Source organism: Phaenicophaeus curvirostris, chromosome 1, assembly GCF_032191515.1.
Source record: "Phaenicophaeus curvirostris isolate KB17595 chromosome 1, BPBGC_Pcur_1.0, whole genome shotgun sequence".
Classification (NCBI taxonomy): Eukaryota; Metazoa; Chordata; class Aves; order Cuculiformes; family Cuculidae; genus Phaenicophaeus; species Phaenicophaeus curvirostris.
This window is the reverse complement of record NC_091392.1, coordinates 144,069,879-144,088,390: the sequence shown is the minus strand read 5'-3', so window position 1 is coordinate 144,088,390 and position 18,512 is coordinate 144,069,879. Positions and strand designations below refer to the sequence as shown.

General features: G+C 39.4%; 1 protein-coding gene across 4 annotated transcripts in view; it reads left to right on the top strand.

The window, feature by feature from the left end:
* FHL2 (four and a half LIM domains 2) overlaps nt 1–18,512 on the top strand; it is a 42,709-nt gene that overhangs the window by 19,882 nt on the left and 4,315 nt on the right. For 2 of the 4 annotated variants that reach the window (XM_069877198.1, XM_069877209.1), the window contains exons 2-3: nt 7,995–8,169; nt 15,651–15,825. In XM_069877198.1, the coding sequence (XP_069733299.1) occupies nt 8,014–8,169; nt 15,651–15,825 (331 nt within the window). In that variant the 5' untranslated portion in view covers nt 7,995–8,013. Of the gene's footprint in view, nt 1–7,989; nt 8,170–15,650; nt 15,826–18,512 lie in introns of all 4 variants that reach the window. The other 2 variants (XM_069877183.1, XM_069877191.1) reach the window with 1 other exon arrangement.

Sequence of the window (18,512 nt, the reverse complement as noted above, 5' to 3'; positions counted from 1 at the left end):
GCTGAGCAGAGAAGTATGGATGCCTCACAGCCCTGAGGCATTCACTGCTACAGTAGTTTTATACACCGCTGAAAGATGTACATTAATTGACCCTCCAAATCACCATACATGCCAATTATCCTAGACAGAAAAGGGCTTTGTGGTCTTGCTTCTGTAAACAGAATCAGACAGAGAGACCCAGAGCTGTTTTGTTAGAGGCCATGAAAAATAACGAAGTATTCTTCCTCTGTAGTGTTCTCCCACATTTGCTTTTTTCCTTTCTAGAAAGAAGGAAACAGAATATTTGGGATGCTGTTCTTGTGTTTTGCCCTGGATATTAGTATGCAGGATTTCAAAACCATAACATGTGGCATTTTCTGGATATTTTTATCTCAGGGTCTAATTTCTCTGGGATTAGCAGCATTCCTGTAAATAAGAGAAACCAATGCTTTTTTTTGGAAAAACAAACCTCCATTGGTGCGTAGTGTCTACAGTCATTCAGCTTACACATTATTTCTGTAGGGTAGAGCCAGAAATAATAATTGATTTTATTAATCTTATACTATTATTCCTCTCTGTCATTTTCTGTTATCTGCTTAAACGCTCATATTAGAAATGCAAATTTCTGCGCCTGAATAATATCAAGTATTTGATCTTTCTCTTTGAGTAAACCTTTGCTTACTCTGCAAAAGGAAAAAGGAAGACAGCAGTTTCAAAAGGCTTTAAAATAGAAAATAAGAGCAAGCCTTTCCGCTTGAACTGTGTTCTTCCTTGCTATGGTAGATTTAAGAGTCATGCTCCACAGTATTTCAATAGGTTCCTTTTGTAATTGAAATCTATGCAGGAATGCTGGAAAGACCATACATCCTCCAGCCATTTCAATATCAACCTTAGATAATCATAGTGTAAATTATGTGGGGTACACTTTCAAAGTTTCAGTGCTCAGTTCTTCTGTAGTTACTACCACTGGTGCTTACTCTGCTGCTGCTGGAGCAGCTCTAAATGGAGCAGACCTTTATTGACTGCCAAACACAACAAACCACACAGAAACCACAACTGGAGTGTTCCTTCTCCACTACTGTAACTCGGATTACTTTAGCAAGGTGCATGAGGAAACTTACCACACAAGAAATATTTTCTGGTTTTTTTCTTTTTACTAGTGTTGTATCGGGAAAATAACCTTAAGTAGTAGACTATCCGCTTTCCAATTCTTGATAGGCTGACTATGCAATCCAGAGAAGGAGCAGGTATGCTTTGGTTACCTGCACATGTTAATGTGGTCTGTCTGCTCAGAAAATTGCTCCAAAGTACTTAGAAAGAGACATCAGAATGTTATACCACAAGGAAAATAAGTCAGCCTAGTACAAGGAAGGTGAGCAGCTGGAAAAACTAAATGATGATTCTGAAGAAAATTTCAAGGTAACTTTAAAAAAGTCTATTAAAACATTTTTTTTAAATAGCTTTCAATATTTAGCACGTATATAGAAATGCCTGAGTGGGATATTTAGGAAGAGGTTTCTTTACTTTGATTTTATTTTTATTGGTTTTTATTATTCTACACCTGCTTAGCTTTTGCATTGACCGTCTTTAGTGTTTGGAATCCCTCTGTAGCCCATGGAGAGAGATTTGGCTGTTCTGTATCAGCTAGCTCGTCTACCAAGGGCCAGGACACCGCTGCTGGGGGGTCAGTGACCCAAGTAAATCGAAGAGGCAGCACCTGTCCTATGCCCAGCTAGAACTCCAAGTCACTGTTTCCCTTTGTTTTCCCTCTGCTGTCTTATAACAATATCTAGGGGCATTCATCTCATAAAGCAGAGCATAAGCTACATCTGATCAGCCAAAGAGGACAGCCACCCCTTGATGAGTTTTAGTAAATATAAGCACACAAGGCTCTTTGGGTGTCCATAGTGTGCCTCTATACCAGCTAACTTCCACACAATAAAGTTCAAGTGTATTCTAACTGTATGCAACTTTTTTCCCCCCTCTTGCCAGTGCTGCTGGCAAACGGGTATTTCTTCTTTTCCTAAAATAAATTAAAGAGAAATAAAAGTATCTTTCCCCTCTCTTTCCTTGCATGGCATTATGGCGTGATGTGGAAAACTGATTAGCTTGTAGAAGAGTAGCTTGCAGTTGCTGCAACGAGATAATAGATAACGAATGTGGCAATAGCTGCTAAGTTACAGGAAAATAATCACCTTTTGCCAGAAAGAGCAGCATAGTTTGAATTGCTAGTTCATAGACGCAAAGGATGTCGTAAATCTCTACATTTTAGCTTTTGGAACAGTAACATAAATTGTTTCCAAATGCTCTAGACCTGCATGGCTTATGTCACTGGAGTTGCCAGACACAAATCTTCCTTTCTCAGGGGAAGGAAGATAAACGGAAAATTCTCCATGTGCACATTTCTTCTAGAAAAAAAGCCAAGTGGGAGAAGTGTGTGTACATCACAGAGGAAGATAGGTGTCTCCAAAGACTTTTTATTTCCCGTGCAGATGGCTAACAGAACACCCTGCTCCAAGGGCAAAGGTAGAGCCCCAGCATATTGACCTAACCAAGGTAAATCACAAGTCCCCCTTTCCCATGTATAGAGGTTTAACGCTATCACTCTAGATACTGCTACAACAAGAGATCAGAGCTTCACTTCACTGAATAAACCAAACAACTCTACATTTGTTAGTTTCCTTTAGCTTCTTTCTTTATGTGCGTGCATCTGTACATGTCAGTGTTCAACACCCCCTAACGGGAGCAAAAATAAAAGAAATGCACAGAACATCTCTTATTAGGCCTGAGGATACAGCTGAAAGAGCAGGCAAGGTCTGGGCCATCTAGAGTTCCCTTTTCCAGCAGTCAGTAGTGGCAGGGGATGGAAGAACACCAGATGATTTTTAAACGATGCTACGAGCCTGAATTTTTATGAGATAATACGATAACTTTAACAATTACTGCTAGTAAAATGAGACTGTTTAGCTAACAGAGGAAGAAGAAGAAAGAATCATAGCTCTTAAGTCAGCCTACCAACATTTTTGTAATTTTCATATCAATTCTTCTTTCCTGGAAGACATAGTGTGGGTAGTGCCAACATTTGGCATAAGCTCTAACTTCTCTTTTGGGCACATAGTGGAAAGCCCTTTTGGAGGTGTTATGTCTAATGTTGTAGGAGGGAGACTAGCAGAACAAACAACTTCTTCATGATGATATTGAGTACAATCTGAAAAAGCATAAGCATAAAATCACTACTGTGATAAAATCTAAAGGTCTTCTTGTACCACAAAGAGGTGTGATAAAGATGAGCCTCTGACCCACAAAGTCTTACAGTCAACAAATACAGATACAAGAGGAAAAAATAGATCAGTGGCAAGGAGGTTGAATTGCAATTTGTGTCCACCCACAATTGTGAAAGTCTTTGGGGCTTTTTTCTCTTAAAGCCCAAAGCAGTGGATAAAGCTCAGCATGATTTTTTATGAGACAGGAACCAATAAACTGATGATGTAAAGGGCAGTGTGTACAAAGTGAGAGGCAAAATATTGCTCAACAGGATTTCACATTTATTGTTTGTAAGACAACAGTGAAATGAGTTGTTTGACATTCCTGTTAATTTTTCAGTGGACAGGCCTCATGATTACTTTACATTTAAATATCTACTGTGAAAAAAAAACAACTGACAAACATCCTCAAAATATTACATAGTAGGTCATGAGATCCAGTTCAAGCCCCAGACCTAAACAGGTTGGAATGTGGGATGCTTAACCTTAAATTCCAGGTTTCTGAATGAAATCACAAGAACCTGAATTCCTACCTTAAAAAGATATTGGATCTGAAATTGGTCCTAGATCCAACAGAAGATTCATGCAAATAAGACCAAAATGTAGATCTTGGAAACTTTCTTGTCTTTTGATTTCCCATATCTCTGTAGTTGCACTTCAGAGTTGCCCCTTCACTGTCTTCATAGAACAGAGTTCTACCCTAAATAAAACTCTTTGGGACGCAGAAATCAGGTCTGTCTCTCTCTGCTCTAGGTGAGGAGGGCAATCTTAGAGTACATGTAAGAAAACTAAATCCCTTTCAGAATAAGGAAGCAAGTGTTTGGGTATTTTCTAAAACAATGGCAGTGACTATTAAATAATTACTGAATAAATAATTACATAAATTAAAATTATTTAATAAATTATTAAATACTGTTTGCCTCTGCTTCTGTGAAAAGCACTCAGAAAACAATACAGCACTCGAGAAGAAATTCTTTGTAACCAAGAGACAGGAACAACCACCTCTAAGGAAATAGTCCCTCTTCCAGTCACTGACCACTTCTATATTTTACATATAGCAGTTTTGGATGAAGGACAAAAATGGTATAATCCAGTAAAAGAGTCACACTTTATGGATTTTTTGCTTTTAAACTTCTTGACTGCAGAAAAAATTTTAGTTTTCAGTATCTCACAAGTCTGCTTCTAATTCAGGGCTAGAAAGATCTAAGTCTGAAGAAAGGTGAACAATGCAAGTTTCTAAATGGTTCCTGCTCATATTTTATCTTGGTAATAATGCAAATTAACTGTGCAACTAAATCCTGTCATTTAAAAATAATATGTAATAAAGTCTGGTAAAAAGTATAGATTTTCATCCTAAACACAGACTATCCTGACAAAGCTAGCACTTCTCTCAGACTTGGGCATACATAAATACACCAATTTATACTAGTCTGACTCCATTCATTTTGCTGAAGTTATTCTTTGAAGGAAATTGAGACCTCTCTAGTTCTTTCATGGAAAGTACACAGTTACTTCATAGGGTTGCAAATGGGCTAAAAAAGGGGGGGTGGGGAATAGATCCATTATTGCCTTTTAAATATTTCAGTAAAGACTGCACCTCTGTGTCAAAAGGAGACTAACCTGCTGAAAACAGATATTAAGGAAAAGTCACAGAATCACACAGAATCACAGAATAACCAGGTTGGAAGAGACCCACCGGATCATCGAGTCCAACCGTTCCTATCAAACACTAAACCATATCCCTCAGCACCTCGTCCACCCGTGCCTTAAACACTTCCAGGGAAGGTGACTCAACCACCTCCCTGGGCAGCCTGTTCCAGTGCCCAATGACCCTTTCTGTAAAGAATTTTTCCTAACGTCTAGCCTAAACCTCCCCTGGCAGAGCTTGAGGCCATTACCTCTTGTCCTGTCCCCTGTCACTTGGGAGAAGAGGCCAGCACCCTCCTCTCTACAACCTCCTTTCAGGTAGTTGTAGAGAGCAATGAGGTCTCCCCTCAGCCTCCTCTTCTCCAGGCTAAACAACCCCAGCTCTCTCAGCCGCTCCTCATAAGGCCTGTTCTCCAGCCCCTTCACCAGCTTTGTTGCTCTTCTCTGGACTCTCTCCAGAGCCTCAACATCCTTCTTGTGGTGAGGGGCCCAGAACTGAACACAGGATTCGAGGAGCGGTCTCACCAGTGCCGAGTACAGAGGGAGAATAACCTCCCTGGACCTGCTGGTCACACCATTTCTGATACAAGCCAAGATGCCATTGGCCTTCTTGGCCACCTGGGCACACTGCTGGCTCATATTCAGTCGGTTGTCAACCAACACCCCCAGGTCCCTCTCCTCCAGGCAGCTTTCTAGACAGACTTCTCCTAGTCTGTAGCACTGCACAGAGTTGTTGAGCCCCAAGTGCAGGACCCGGCATTTGGCCTTGTTAAACCTCATGCCATTGGACTCAGCCCAGCGGTCCAGCCTGTTCAGATTCCTTTGCAGAGCCTCCCTACCCTCCAGCAGATCGACACTTCCACCCAGCTTAGTGTCGTCCGCAAACTTGCTCAGGGTGCACTCGATGCCTTCATCCAGATCATTGATGAAGACATCATTGATCATTGATGAAGACATTGAACAGGGCTGGACCCAGCACTGAGCCCTGTACAAAGTCACTTTGTACCAGCCCTGTTTCTGGCTCTCCTCCTTTATGCTTCCATTGTTAGCCACTGCTGTTAGAGGCAAGCTAAAAGGGAACCTCGGGTAATCATTGCACATCTCTCTCCAGCATAATTCTTCTTACTTTTCATATTTTTGTTATGAGTCTCCATGATCCTTATCCTGAACATACTCCTAGCACCTGTTTGGAGTAAGAAAGTTAGTTCGTCATACCCTACATAATCTGTAGGGTCAAAAGAGCCTGACTGCTTCTCTTTTTTAGGGTTGGCCATGACACAGACAATCAACTGTTAATATTTTTCTTCCAAACACATTTTGGGGGCCTGGTGCTTTGTGTCTGTTTCTTCTTTAGTAGTTACTTCTAGTTCAGAAGACTTCCCAGCTGCTGAGCCACCAATTACCCCTTAGCCTGTGCGAGTCACCACACAATTCTGCAGAAATCTATTAATCTAAACAAACTTTACCCTTTCAGACTTCCCTAAAACCCTAATCAAACCTCAGCAACAGGAAATACAAGCTAATGATAAAACTGAAATCCCAGAGAAGAATTCAGGATTTCAGAATGCCCTGAGGGTGATTCCCACTGCCAGAAGGACAGGACAAATGCCAAAATTGAGCAACCTATGCCAAGAACATTATGCAAGTAACAACGTTTTGTTTAAAACTGAGAACTGAAGTTGGCAAAAGGACTACAGCTTCTGAAAATGTCACTTATGTGTGAATGACAGAGTTAGCCACTTAAGACATTAGTACCCAAAACATTTAAGACTTTATAGATCAAATATGGCTTAAAGAGGAGATCAGGCCTGGCAGGCATGAAGATCATGCAGTCCAGGTGGAATGTGTTTTCTGCCTGAGAAATTCCCCTTCCTAAGCAGGCAGCTATACCCTGCTCCAGCTGTAACCTCCAAAGAGATTGTAGATGCAACACGCACTGCAAGCCTCAGGTTTGAAAAAAGCTAACAACTCCAATGAAACCCAAAATAATAATGCAAATAATCAAAGGTACTTGTGTCATTGTTGCTTGTGTGCGCATCCAGATAATGCTGGACATGTAAAAAGATCTGAGGAGCAAACAGCAGTTGTCTCTAACTCAGACAAGCTGATAAATCATTTGCAGCTCCTTCAGCTTGCTTCTCCCTGTCCACAATCATTGTTTGATGTGTGCGTGAACCAGTGTACCTAGCTCTTGTTTGTGTCCCAGTACACCACAGTTGTTGGTTAACTCATTCACCTGCACTTGAGGAGAATCAGATATACAATCACTGACCCCACATCATCTGCTGTTAACAGTGCCCTAGTCCCAAGCATGAGCAGAAATAGAGGTCTATTGTCTCACTGCAGGGCAATGATTGCCAGACATTAGCTCGTTGAAGATATAGAGAAAGAACAGAAGCATATTACAGTGATGTCCAATAGTCTATGCATGACTAAAGTCTACCACCAGTACAAACCTTCATCTTGCCTTAAGGAGGAGATACTGCTCCTTCTGAAGATTAATTGGTTCATCCTCCTAACGTACTTAGCTCCCTCCATTGCCTACAGAGCCAGCTTCTTGCTTTGGACCTATTGGTGAAATCCCATTCACAAACCCTGTGTGAACTCTCCGGACTCAGGAATTACTCTCTGTCTGGTGTCTAGCACTAGCTCTGGTCAGAAATGGGTCAGTGGATAGCTGCAGTAGAGGGGCAGATTTAGACTAGACATAAGGAAGAATTTCTTCACCATGAGAGTGGTGAGACACTGGAACAGGTTGCCCAGGGAAGCTGTGGATGCCCCATCCCTGGAGATGTTCAATACCAGGTTGGACAGGACCTTCAGCAGCCTGATCTAGTGAGAGGTGTCCCTGCCCATGGCAGGGGGGTTGGAACTAGATGATCTTTAAGGTCCCTTCCAACCCAAACTATTCTATGATTCTATGATTACCCAGCCCTGCAAAATTTATGGTCCAGTTTCTTCCTAATGCGTTGACTAATCTGATCAAAAGTTGAACTAAAATTTAAGTACAACATGATAAACCAGAACTGATAAACCTTTTTTGGGGATTGGGTGAAGGGTAGCTCAGTTTGATGTGTGCCTATTTCTGTCTTTGTGGCAGGACAGCTGGACTCCAGACACCAACATGACCGAACGCTTTGACTGCCACTACTGCAATGAGTCCCTGTTTGGTAAGAAGTACATCCTGAAGGAGGACAGCCCCTACTGCGTGAAATGCTATGAAAATCTTTATTCCAATACTTGTGAAGAATGCAAAAAACCTATTGGTGCTGACTGCAAGGTATGCCAGATTTGTATCTTCTTACAGAAATCTTGACAGAGTAGCCTGGACAGGAGTAGCCTACTCAGACATGGTGCTATCACCTGGAAGGATCCAGTTTAACAGCTACCTACAGGTTTCATTCGGTGGGAAAGCATGCTTCCCAGACCCCTGTATCTGCTTTTCAACACTTCACTTGGCAAACTTTTCTTTACCAAGTACATTAATAGAAATGGAAGAGCATTCATTTCTTCCTGTTAGACATAGGATGATCTGATCATGTGGTGTAAGAAAGTATCTCTAACTCGTTAGGAGAGTTGAACAGTCCTTGGAGCCAGCTGGGATCTGAAAAGGTGTCAGAAGCCAATTTTCACAAATTCACAGAATGACAGAATGGTTTGGGTTGGAAGGGACCTCTGGAGATCACCTAGTCCAAGCTTCCTGCTAAAGCAGCTTCACCTAGAGCAAATTGCACAGGAACGCAACCAGGGAGGTTTTGAGAGAAGGAGACTCCCCAGACTCCCTGGGCAGCCTATTTCAGTGCTCTGTCACCCTCAAAGTAAAGAGGTTTTACCTTATGTTAAGGTGGAACTTCACGTGTTCCAGATTGTACCCATTGCCCTTTATCCCACTACTGGGCACTGTTGAGAAGAGTCTGCCCCTTAGATATTTGTAAGGATCGATAAGGTCCACTCTCAGTCTTCTCTTTTCCAGGCTAAACAGACTCTGGTCTCTTAGTGTCTCTTCATAAGAGAGATGCTCCAGTTCTCTGATCATCTTTGTGGCCCTCTGGTAGACTCTATTCAGTAGTTAGTTCCTTGTCTTTCTTGAACTGCAGAGCCCAGAACTGCTTATCTTTGAGTCAGCGGGAGAGAGAAAAGCCACCACTTCAGTTGTCCACCTGCATTTCTTTTAAATTAACCAAAACAACGAGAATTCATGGCAGTTCTGCTCTGACTGAATAAAGATTTTGAACCATCCAGTGAAGTGCTTGTTAGACTGCTACAGGCAGACTTCATCCAGTAGAGGACTTCCTTGCACAAAATTGACCTGTACAAAGTTGGCCAAGAGTTTCACTGACAGAGTGAGTTTGTACTAGAACAGCAACTTGCATTGCATGGCCTTGGGATTATTGACTAGCATAAGGAGGTCTGATTTTCTGTACTGCTGATCCCTTCCTCTAGAAGCACCAATTAGTCCCTATTACTAATACTACCACTGTATCACTGGTTCAGAGATATAAAAATATATGCTTACTCAGATTGGGAAAAATGAATGTCTCATATCTCCCAGATGCATCTATCCTACCCTAATGGCAAATCAGTAGGAAAGCCCCTTTCAGAAGCCTTAAAAAGGTGAGAATGTTTCACCATCGTGACAGGGAACTGGCAATAGCCTTTGATAGGGTATAAAACTGCCAGGTTTCCTACAGCTCATAAATATTCAGACTAAAGAAGAGATACAGCTGGTCTGACCTGAAAAAGCAAAATATTTCTGCCCCATTCCAGAATGTGCTTTTGTTTAAAGGTCTCTTTCTAATCCCCTGAGAAGTTATTTCCATGTGTTGATATTCAAGAATTTAAAAACTTGGACCAGCTTCAGCGAATCTCAGACAAAGTATTCAGAAATTAATCAGGCTGAACTTTTCAACCCAGATTTATGGGTTTAGGGAGTGTGGGTGTTATTCGATATGCTACTCTTCTGTACTTTTAAGCAAGACACTCTTAATAGTAAACAGAAAAAAAGCTCCTAATTTTCTGCAATCTAAGAATATCTCACATATGTAAAGAACCAGAACTATATGTGGGAAACACAACTATAAAGACTTCTTAAAGAGGAATAAATTGTACCAGAGACAAATGTGTACCTTTTTGTTTCTGTGACAGTGCTCTGTGCCCGTCCTTTCTTTAATCTGCAAGTTTTGAACCCATTGACCAATTATAACAAAATTCTGATAGATGAATAAAAGTTGCAAACTTAAATTCTTACATGTTTCCTGAAAACAAGTATGTGGTTGGGTAGAAAGAGATCCTATTAATGTTTCTACTGAGAGGAAAACTAAAGCAGTATCTCAGTGACAGTGCTAGATGACAGAGAATACATAGAGGATAAAATGTACTGTTCGGGAACAAAACTAATATGTTTACTGGATGTACAAAATGAATTCCATATTTATTGGTATGTTCTGAAATAGCCTTTATACAACTGTAAAATTTAGAACTAAAACCTAATGGAGTGAGAATGTTACCAGAAAGGGTCACACCCAGGCCTCCACACCTGGCAGGGGCACCCACCTTCACATCATCATCACAAAACTGCAAAGCACCATGCAGCTCTCACCTCAGATTCCCCGTTACAAGTCCCTTCTTTGCCATTGCTGCTTCTCTACACAGAGAAGAGCTGAACCAAGAACCCAACTGCAGATGAGATGCTGTTCATTTCCCTCCTAAGAGCCCTCCCAATTACAATTAACCACCCTATAGCTGAAGGGGTTACACCAAAGTAAACCAGATGGTGAAAAAGGACAGCTATCTCTCCATCTCTGACGCTGCTGTAGTATATCAGCACTGGTGTACAGCGTCATCTCACCTGAGTTGAACTTAAGGCTGCTCAGATGCTGGAAATACTCAAACCTTGACAGCACTGGGCTCAGAGAGGATCAAACTGATGCCAAATTTTTACTCTGTGTTTTAGCTATGGCACACAAAACCCGTAAGACAACCCTCCTGAAGCTAAGCTTTCTTTGAGTTTAAATCAGAAGAGAATTTGCTTCACCATCTTTCAACCTTCCTATAGTAATATATGAGTAACTGTGAATGTAACTGAGTAGTAACTAATTTGTTCTTCATTTTAAATTTTTTTGGTTTGCCTTAAACAAGCCCTCGATGACACATTTTGGCTCAGGCCATTTCATTAACTGTAAACACTTCTAGCTGATGTTTACAAAACTTCCACAGACTGATTAAAAGCTTTATATGCTGAGTGGTAGGAGGCACTGGCAGGCAGCAGAAAAACACAGTGTCATTTCTCTCACAGCTATTATACATTTTCCATTTTGCCAATAGGTTCTAATAGAAATTCACTTTTTCTAAAATGAATTGGCATCTCATCACTTCTGTCCCTGGTGAATGCTCAGCACACCTAAAGTTTTGTGCTTTTTTCTGGAAATCCATCCATTATGTTCTTATTCGCTAACTGCTGAAATGCGACTTCTGGTTGAATTTGGCATTTTTTAATAGCTTCTTTGCAGGTCCTGTGGTACAGAAACCATCACAAATACAGGAAATACTTACAGTAATTCAGTGTTTAATACAGTCCACAAGTTAGCCTTGGCACGCAGGAGGGGATGAAAACTCTGCCTACAAAATATGAGAATGGAATTAAATGTGGATTGCGAGATAAAGCTACTGTGTCAGCTCGCAGGCAAAAACAAATAAAAGGGTCAGTCTTACACATAAACTAAACAAAAAATAAAGCCTCCAGTAGTGTGGATCAGAAAAGGAGGAAAACACTTGTCTTTCTGACTTCTAATGTTTAAACCCTGTCCTAAGTTGCAACACTTCAGTGTGTTACTGAACATCAGACTAGTTGTTATGACGTAGTTTAGTACAAGAGGCAGATACCCTCATCTCTTCTCATATCCCTAAGCTGCTATGTTCATCACAATATCTCTTATTTTTACCTTTTCTAAACATGCTTTTGGCACATGGCACGTGCCAATCTAATAAATTTAAATGTTTTGCTACAGGGTGTGCATGGCTAAAATTTGTACAGCATTTTATCCATTTTCTCTGCTCAACCTCCTGAAGAGAGTGTTGAGGTAAGCAAGGAAGTCTGACATAGTCTTCATTCAGGGACAAACAGATAGGATTAGTCTTCCAGTAATAATCTCTCTACCTACCTTTTTTCTGTTATGGTCCTGTTGAAAGCCAGTTCAGGAGAAAAATTTACTTATAAAGTCAGGTTAGAAGACAGTTGCAGGATACGAGAAGTTCGTGCTTAACTGAGTTACCTGGTAACTCTAGTCTTAGGGCTTTTCTAGTTTAAAAAGCAAAAGCCATCACTGGAAGTCCCATCCTAGAGGCCAAACAAACCATACTGTATCAAAACTACACAGAACTATGAAGGAACTTTCAAATGTGAGTTTGCCAATATTGAAAATTATTATCTTGGCAAAGTTTTCTTTGGGGGTGACATAATGAAAAGAAATGAAAGTAAAATGGCTTGAAAAGCATATAGTGGATTTTCAAAACCGTAACTTTCAAACTGATTTTGTGAGGGATGACTCTAAGAAGGTTTGGATACAAACAGGATCTGTGTTAGGTATTGTGTGCACCTTATTCTTACAGTCAGTCATCTGACTGCGTACAAAGGACTATTTTCCATGGTCAGAAAAGAAACAAGTGAATGAAGTATTAAATATTTCTCCCAGCTAATTCTACCGCAGATTTTCTCACAGCTCTGCAGACAAGCACTGCTGTCCTCCCACTTCTCTTTTCACTAGTAGCACATCTGCAACAGGTCTGGACCTCTCTGCACTTCAACTTGAAAACGCGCATACGGAGCAGACCATACCCATGAGCATCTATATGCATGCATCTCTATTTGTAAACACTATTTGATTTCTCAAATGTCAGTCTATAGTAATTTTTCAGTCTCCTGTCTGTTCTTTACATAGAATCATAGAATTGTCATTTATCTAAGAAGTCTCTTAATCTAACGGGAGCATATGGCTGTCAGTTTTCACAGATGCACTAATCAATTGCAAAAACACTCATTCTACAGAATTCTTTTAGGCAATATAGGAAGCTGGATTTAGAACTACAGTTAAAATACATAGCACCATGGAATCATTTGCCTCAGGCTGCAAAAAGCAACTGAAAACTCATGTTCATCAATATTTCAAGGATACGCTCCAGTTCTGAATTCACCATAGTAATTTTCTTTATTAGTTCTTCCTGGAAATCCACACAAAAAACAGGAATTAATTGTATATCACTTTTATCTTCTGCTGGAGCGGATGTATTTGGGTTACAATCAATTAGTGAATCCTAGAGCTCACACACTTACAGTAAACATAATGCCCTTTCAGATTAACAGAGGGCCAACCTAACAGACAGACAAGCTCGAAGTCACTTCTGCACATGCAGCTTCTCCAGTGTAGAATCTATTCCAGATCAATACAGACATAACTTATGTACCAGCCAAAGGCTATAGTTAGATACACAACAGACTGAAGTAGACCAAACCTGATTTCTGGTCATTTTATTACATTGACCTAAGAGCAATCATGATGTAGAAACTGTTTCATCAGTACCTTGGAGTTCCGTGCTTTGAATGTGACAGATCCAGAGAGAGAAATCAATATCCATTTCATCAGTCTCATATTCTGCCATAGGCATGTCAAAGCCAGACATCTTAGACTCCCTCTACCTTTGATGACAAGATCTGCTATGATCATCCAAGGTAGCTGAAGTTTATTCAAGTCGGTCTGTATCTTGGGTCCAGCTTGTAGTCGCACTTCATCGCTTTGCCATGATGAAATATCTGCTGCTTTCACCTACCCAGCAAGTATCTATATAAACTGCCATCATAACCGAGTCAAGGTTTAAAGCTTTCATCATTGACACCATTGACACCTAATCCTTGTCTTCATTACTCCTCTTCTAAAAGGCATGCACCTTCTCCAGGGTAAAATTTTATTGATAAAACAAGAGAGAACAAAAGCAGATAACAGCAAATGATTTTTTGGAGTTAAAAATAGCTTGCAGAATATTGCAAAAAGGAAGAAAGGCAGAAGGTGGGAAAGAGAGAAGAGAAAGAAAACCAGATCTGTTGTCATTCTGTTTTCTAGCAAGCAAATTTCACATTTTGGAAAACTCTTTTGCATGTTTCTGTCGAATATATTATTCCTCTTTGAGAAGAATTTGGGCTTGCCAATTTCTTTTAAAGAAAAAAACCTAAATAACTTCCAAACAAGGGGGTATCTTTGCTATCAGAAAAGATTAAGATTTCACAGTCAGAAGCTTGGGTTGTTTCAAAAGGAGTTAGCTGAAATAAATAGACAAGCTAATAAGCAACTGCCTGAAAGCTGCAAAGGAGGTTTAGATATTCTATCACAAATTGCAGCCTCCAAGATGAAAGACATACTGAGTATCAATTATTACTCAGTGATTAAAGAAATTCAGGTGAGTAGCGCAGATGTTCTAACAAAAATTCTTTATTGCATTGTCAAATTCTGACTGAAGTTACTGTAGTTTAACAAGTTACTACATATCAGCTGAGCTGGGCAAAACTATTTCAATGTTTCTTATCAGCTAGTGATGAGAACGGGGCTCCTGCAGACATAAACCTGCGATTATACTAAATATGCAGTATCTTTTGTTTGCTTTAGGCTAAAATTGCACGTTTGGATTTACCTGCGATTGTACTGACATAGAGCAGCTTAGGCCAGATTATGTTTGGACACTTTGTGATGCTTCCATTTACACAACTAAAAAAATCTGATATTCTACAACTCATTCTTTTCTTTCAGTAAATAAGATTAATTCAGTGCTTGTAATTAATATATAGTGGATCTTAAGCTAGAACCAGAGAAATTATTTCTTCTGAATTTTTATACTCCCCATTCATGCCAATACTAGCCCTTCACACACAACCCTCAAATCAAAGACTGTTTTGGGGTAGACAAATCTTGTAACAATCTAAGGTCAGTTTTGTTCGAACCCCAAAGACACTGTTGAAGTGTTATGTGATTAGGCCATCTTAATTTAAATTTAAAAGACACAATCCATCCCCTTAGGTCACAATCTTTAGAAGGACCTTTTTTTTAGAAATAATAAAAGTATCAATGTGGAGAGCATTTTAAATATTTAGATGCCCCTGCTAATCCCTTGGCCAGAGTGTTCTGGATCACTGCCTGCAGGTACAACATGGTATCTCATCTTTCAGTCTAATCCACATTTGAAACACGGGCAAACCAAAACACAAGAGTCAGTAAAAATTAATTGTGGTGAAGAAAAAAGGAACAGAGATCAGACCAATTCCACCCTTGGTGTAAAACTGTTGAACTGAATAAGTACCAGAATGTAATTGGGAAAAGGATTTCTGTCCAGGAATGAACAGCTGTGAAATGACCTAGAACTCAGCTACAGCTAAGGCAAATAGGGGAATTCTGTTATAACTAAAAGGTTAACAAGTTTTAATCTGACTCAAAAATGGGCTTTATTCCCGAAGGAAATACCTAAATGAAACTAGTTGTTCCTCTGCCACATACAAAAAATGAAGTTTACCTTGAACTGAAAAAAGGTCAATAGTTGTCATAAGCTGTTCTTGGTAATCATAGCGAGTTAAGTTCACCTCCATCAGGGCACTTTGTTTTCTTGAGCTGTGTAAATTAGCCTCAGCTCCTGGTTGTGGTTCAGATTTGGATGTGTTTACATTCTTTGAGCTTCCAGTTGTGCAAACTATTCATTCTGCTTACTGGCTTTGAATTTCTGCAGGATCTGTCTTACAAGGACCGCCACTGGCATGAAACTTGCTTCCATTGCTTCCAGTGCAAGAATTCTCTGGTGGACAAACCTTTTGCTGCAAAAGAGGAACATCTACTTTGCACTGATTGCTACTCCAACGAATATTCTTCCAAATGTAATGAGTGCAAGAAGACTATTATGCCAGGTTAGAACACTTGCTTTTTGAACTGAGAAAAAAATTAGGCTAAATATCAAGCCCAAACTCAGCAAAAATTTTGACAAACGTTTTTCCTCAACTATCTACGCTAAGTCACAGTGAACTTTGTAAACTGCAGCTGATGATATATTCTAAGTAATTTCCATTACAAGAATACACAACTTTCATAATGGATCTTGATAGGCCTGTAATTTGCGTGAGGTGGATTACTCTTGAAGATTAGTATTTATTTCATTTAGCATCTTTATTAACGGGATTTATCATTTTCTACAGAAGTATTCATTAAAAGACTTTTGATGGGTGGACAATTAAAATTAATCTTTTCTCTCCAATCCCAACTTTGTATTCTGTCTTGATTGGTTTCCACTGCTTGACTATCAGAGGAAGCTTGCAAATTTAAGTTTACTTAATTCACAATTTAGCTTTTTATGTAATTAAGTTAGCTTCGCCCATAAATATGAAAAGCTGGTCGAAGAAAGATTTTTATTGAGCACAAAAATATGAAGAAACAGGAAAAGCTATCTTCTCTTTCAAGTTAATTATCCAAGAATATAGATGCCTGGAAGATGAGGTTATAGTAATAGATTGCTAAAACCTCATTAGCTTGTGACAATGTTACAGAATTTTGTGATGATTTGAGGACTTAAAGCAGAAGGAATATTGGTCCAGAAATAAAATATTAAAAGGCAATTGCTCCACAATAATTACTAGTTACTTTTTGAGTAATATTTTTCTTCGGCTGGTTCTCACAATGGTAATCTTTGACAAAAGCTGAAAAACACAATATTCTTTGTACACCTAAAATGTTTTGATAAAAATGAGGGCTTGATGATTAAATAGAACATATGGTATAAGCATCTCATTTTATTATTTCATGTCCACCTGTTTTTACCGATACAGCACTAACAAATGACATGCTTGAGAATAACCAGTAGTAGTTTTAAAGCTAGAACTACGTGTGTGTGTATAAATTTTTAAGATTATTCATCTAATTCACCCCCATGCTCAATGAGCTCTTTTGCAAAACTGATCTGATTTTGTCTGTTATGCAAGCTATGGATTAATTAGTAGTAATGGAGGCTGGATTCAGCAACTCAGAGAATCCCTTCTTTTACAATCTGAAACAGAAGAAATCATTTTTAATGAAGGCTTACAACCAACAATTAGTCTTTAGCTGTTACCTCAAGATAGCTTTGATGTTACCACATTTGGAGAACAGTACCCAGCATGTTTTTTCTACTTACACAGCACACCATGTTAGTACATGTGGTCACAAGCTGAAGCATAATTCATTTCGAAAGAACCATCGAGTGGTTGGATACCGTTTATGGAGACTGTTAATGCTACACTTGCCCTTTGCTTTGCTCCACTAAATGTACAATTTAGATTTAATAGAGCATTATCATGACAAGCCCATTAAATACTAAAGTAATTACAAACTTGATCTTTCAGTCCTTGTGCAAACTAAACTCTCGCTAATTTCAGTTCAGCAGCTAACAAACAGGGCTCCCCCTGCCTCCCATTTCAGTGACAACCCAAAAAAAGAGGAGATGAAAATGTGAAAATAAATTCTGGATTATTCAAAAAAAATATAACCGAATTTTTTTTTTCCAGAATGTTGTTCCTTCAAGGCCTGATTCAGCTGTCCCATGGTATGATATAGGAAGTTACCAGCACAGAGAGGGCATAATTCTTCCAAGGCATACATTAATAAAACAGATCAGCAATATTCAAGCAGGCAAGCACCAGGCAGAAAGATAATTAACAGTTCACTTACTACACTCCTGCAAATCAATTCTCTAAGAAAAAAAAAAAAAAACTACCAAAATCCTGAAGTATGCCTCCAGGCAGAATTCAATGAAACCAAAAAAAGAAAAAGAAGTAAAATATACAACTAGTAAACAAAATGGAATTAACACTTGAGAAGGGAAAAAAAGGGAAAAATGATAAAACTTCACCCTGCTGTAATGGGAGTGAGGAGAGCTGGTACCAAAGGAGTTAGTATGGTTCCTCATCCTTAACCAACAAGCGACCAGCTTGTCAGTCTCCCTTGACATCATATTAGTTGCTAGGGACCTCAAGAGTAACACAGAACTGCAGGGACATCATTTGTTTGTTTTCCCTTCTGGCCAGTATCAAATATTCTGACTCAAATAGGTACACAGGAAATTGTATAGTGTGTAAATAAATTTGTCCATATAATAGGGCATCTCCAATTTCCTGGAAGGGTACCAAGTCCATCTGTCATACAGTGGAATGAATCTACAGTCCTACTAGTCCAGTATCTGTACCCTAAAACTTCATTCTAGACAAGTACGTTTAGCTCTGACTACCATATCACTTTTCTGCTTTTCAGTAAAGGATTGTGTAAAGATTTTCCTTCCTTTCACATTGCAACTATGGCTTAAACACTGAAGAGAGAAAGAAAGATTCTCTGTCACTAAAGGTTTCAAGAGACAGCAAAACATTTAGAATGGGTGTTACAGTGCTGGAACACATTGCAAATTTGTAGTGGACAGGAACAGGGCCACAGAGCAGATGTGAAACAACCCTTTTTCTCAGACAGTGACTAACTATACTTTATAGGTAAAGGGATGCAAGAAGCTTCCCAGAAATTAACCAGGTGTGTGTTCCAGCTGTCTGAAAAAGGGACTTGTTAAAAATTATGTCAAACT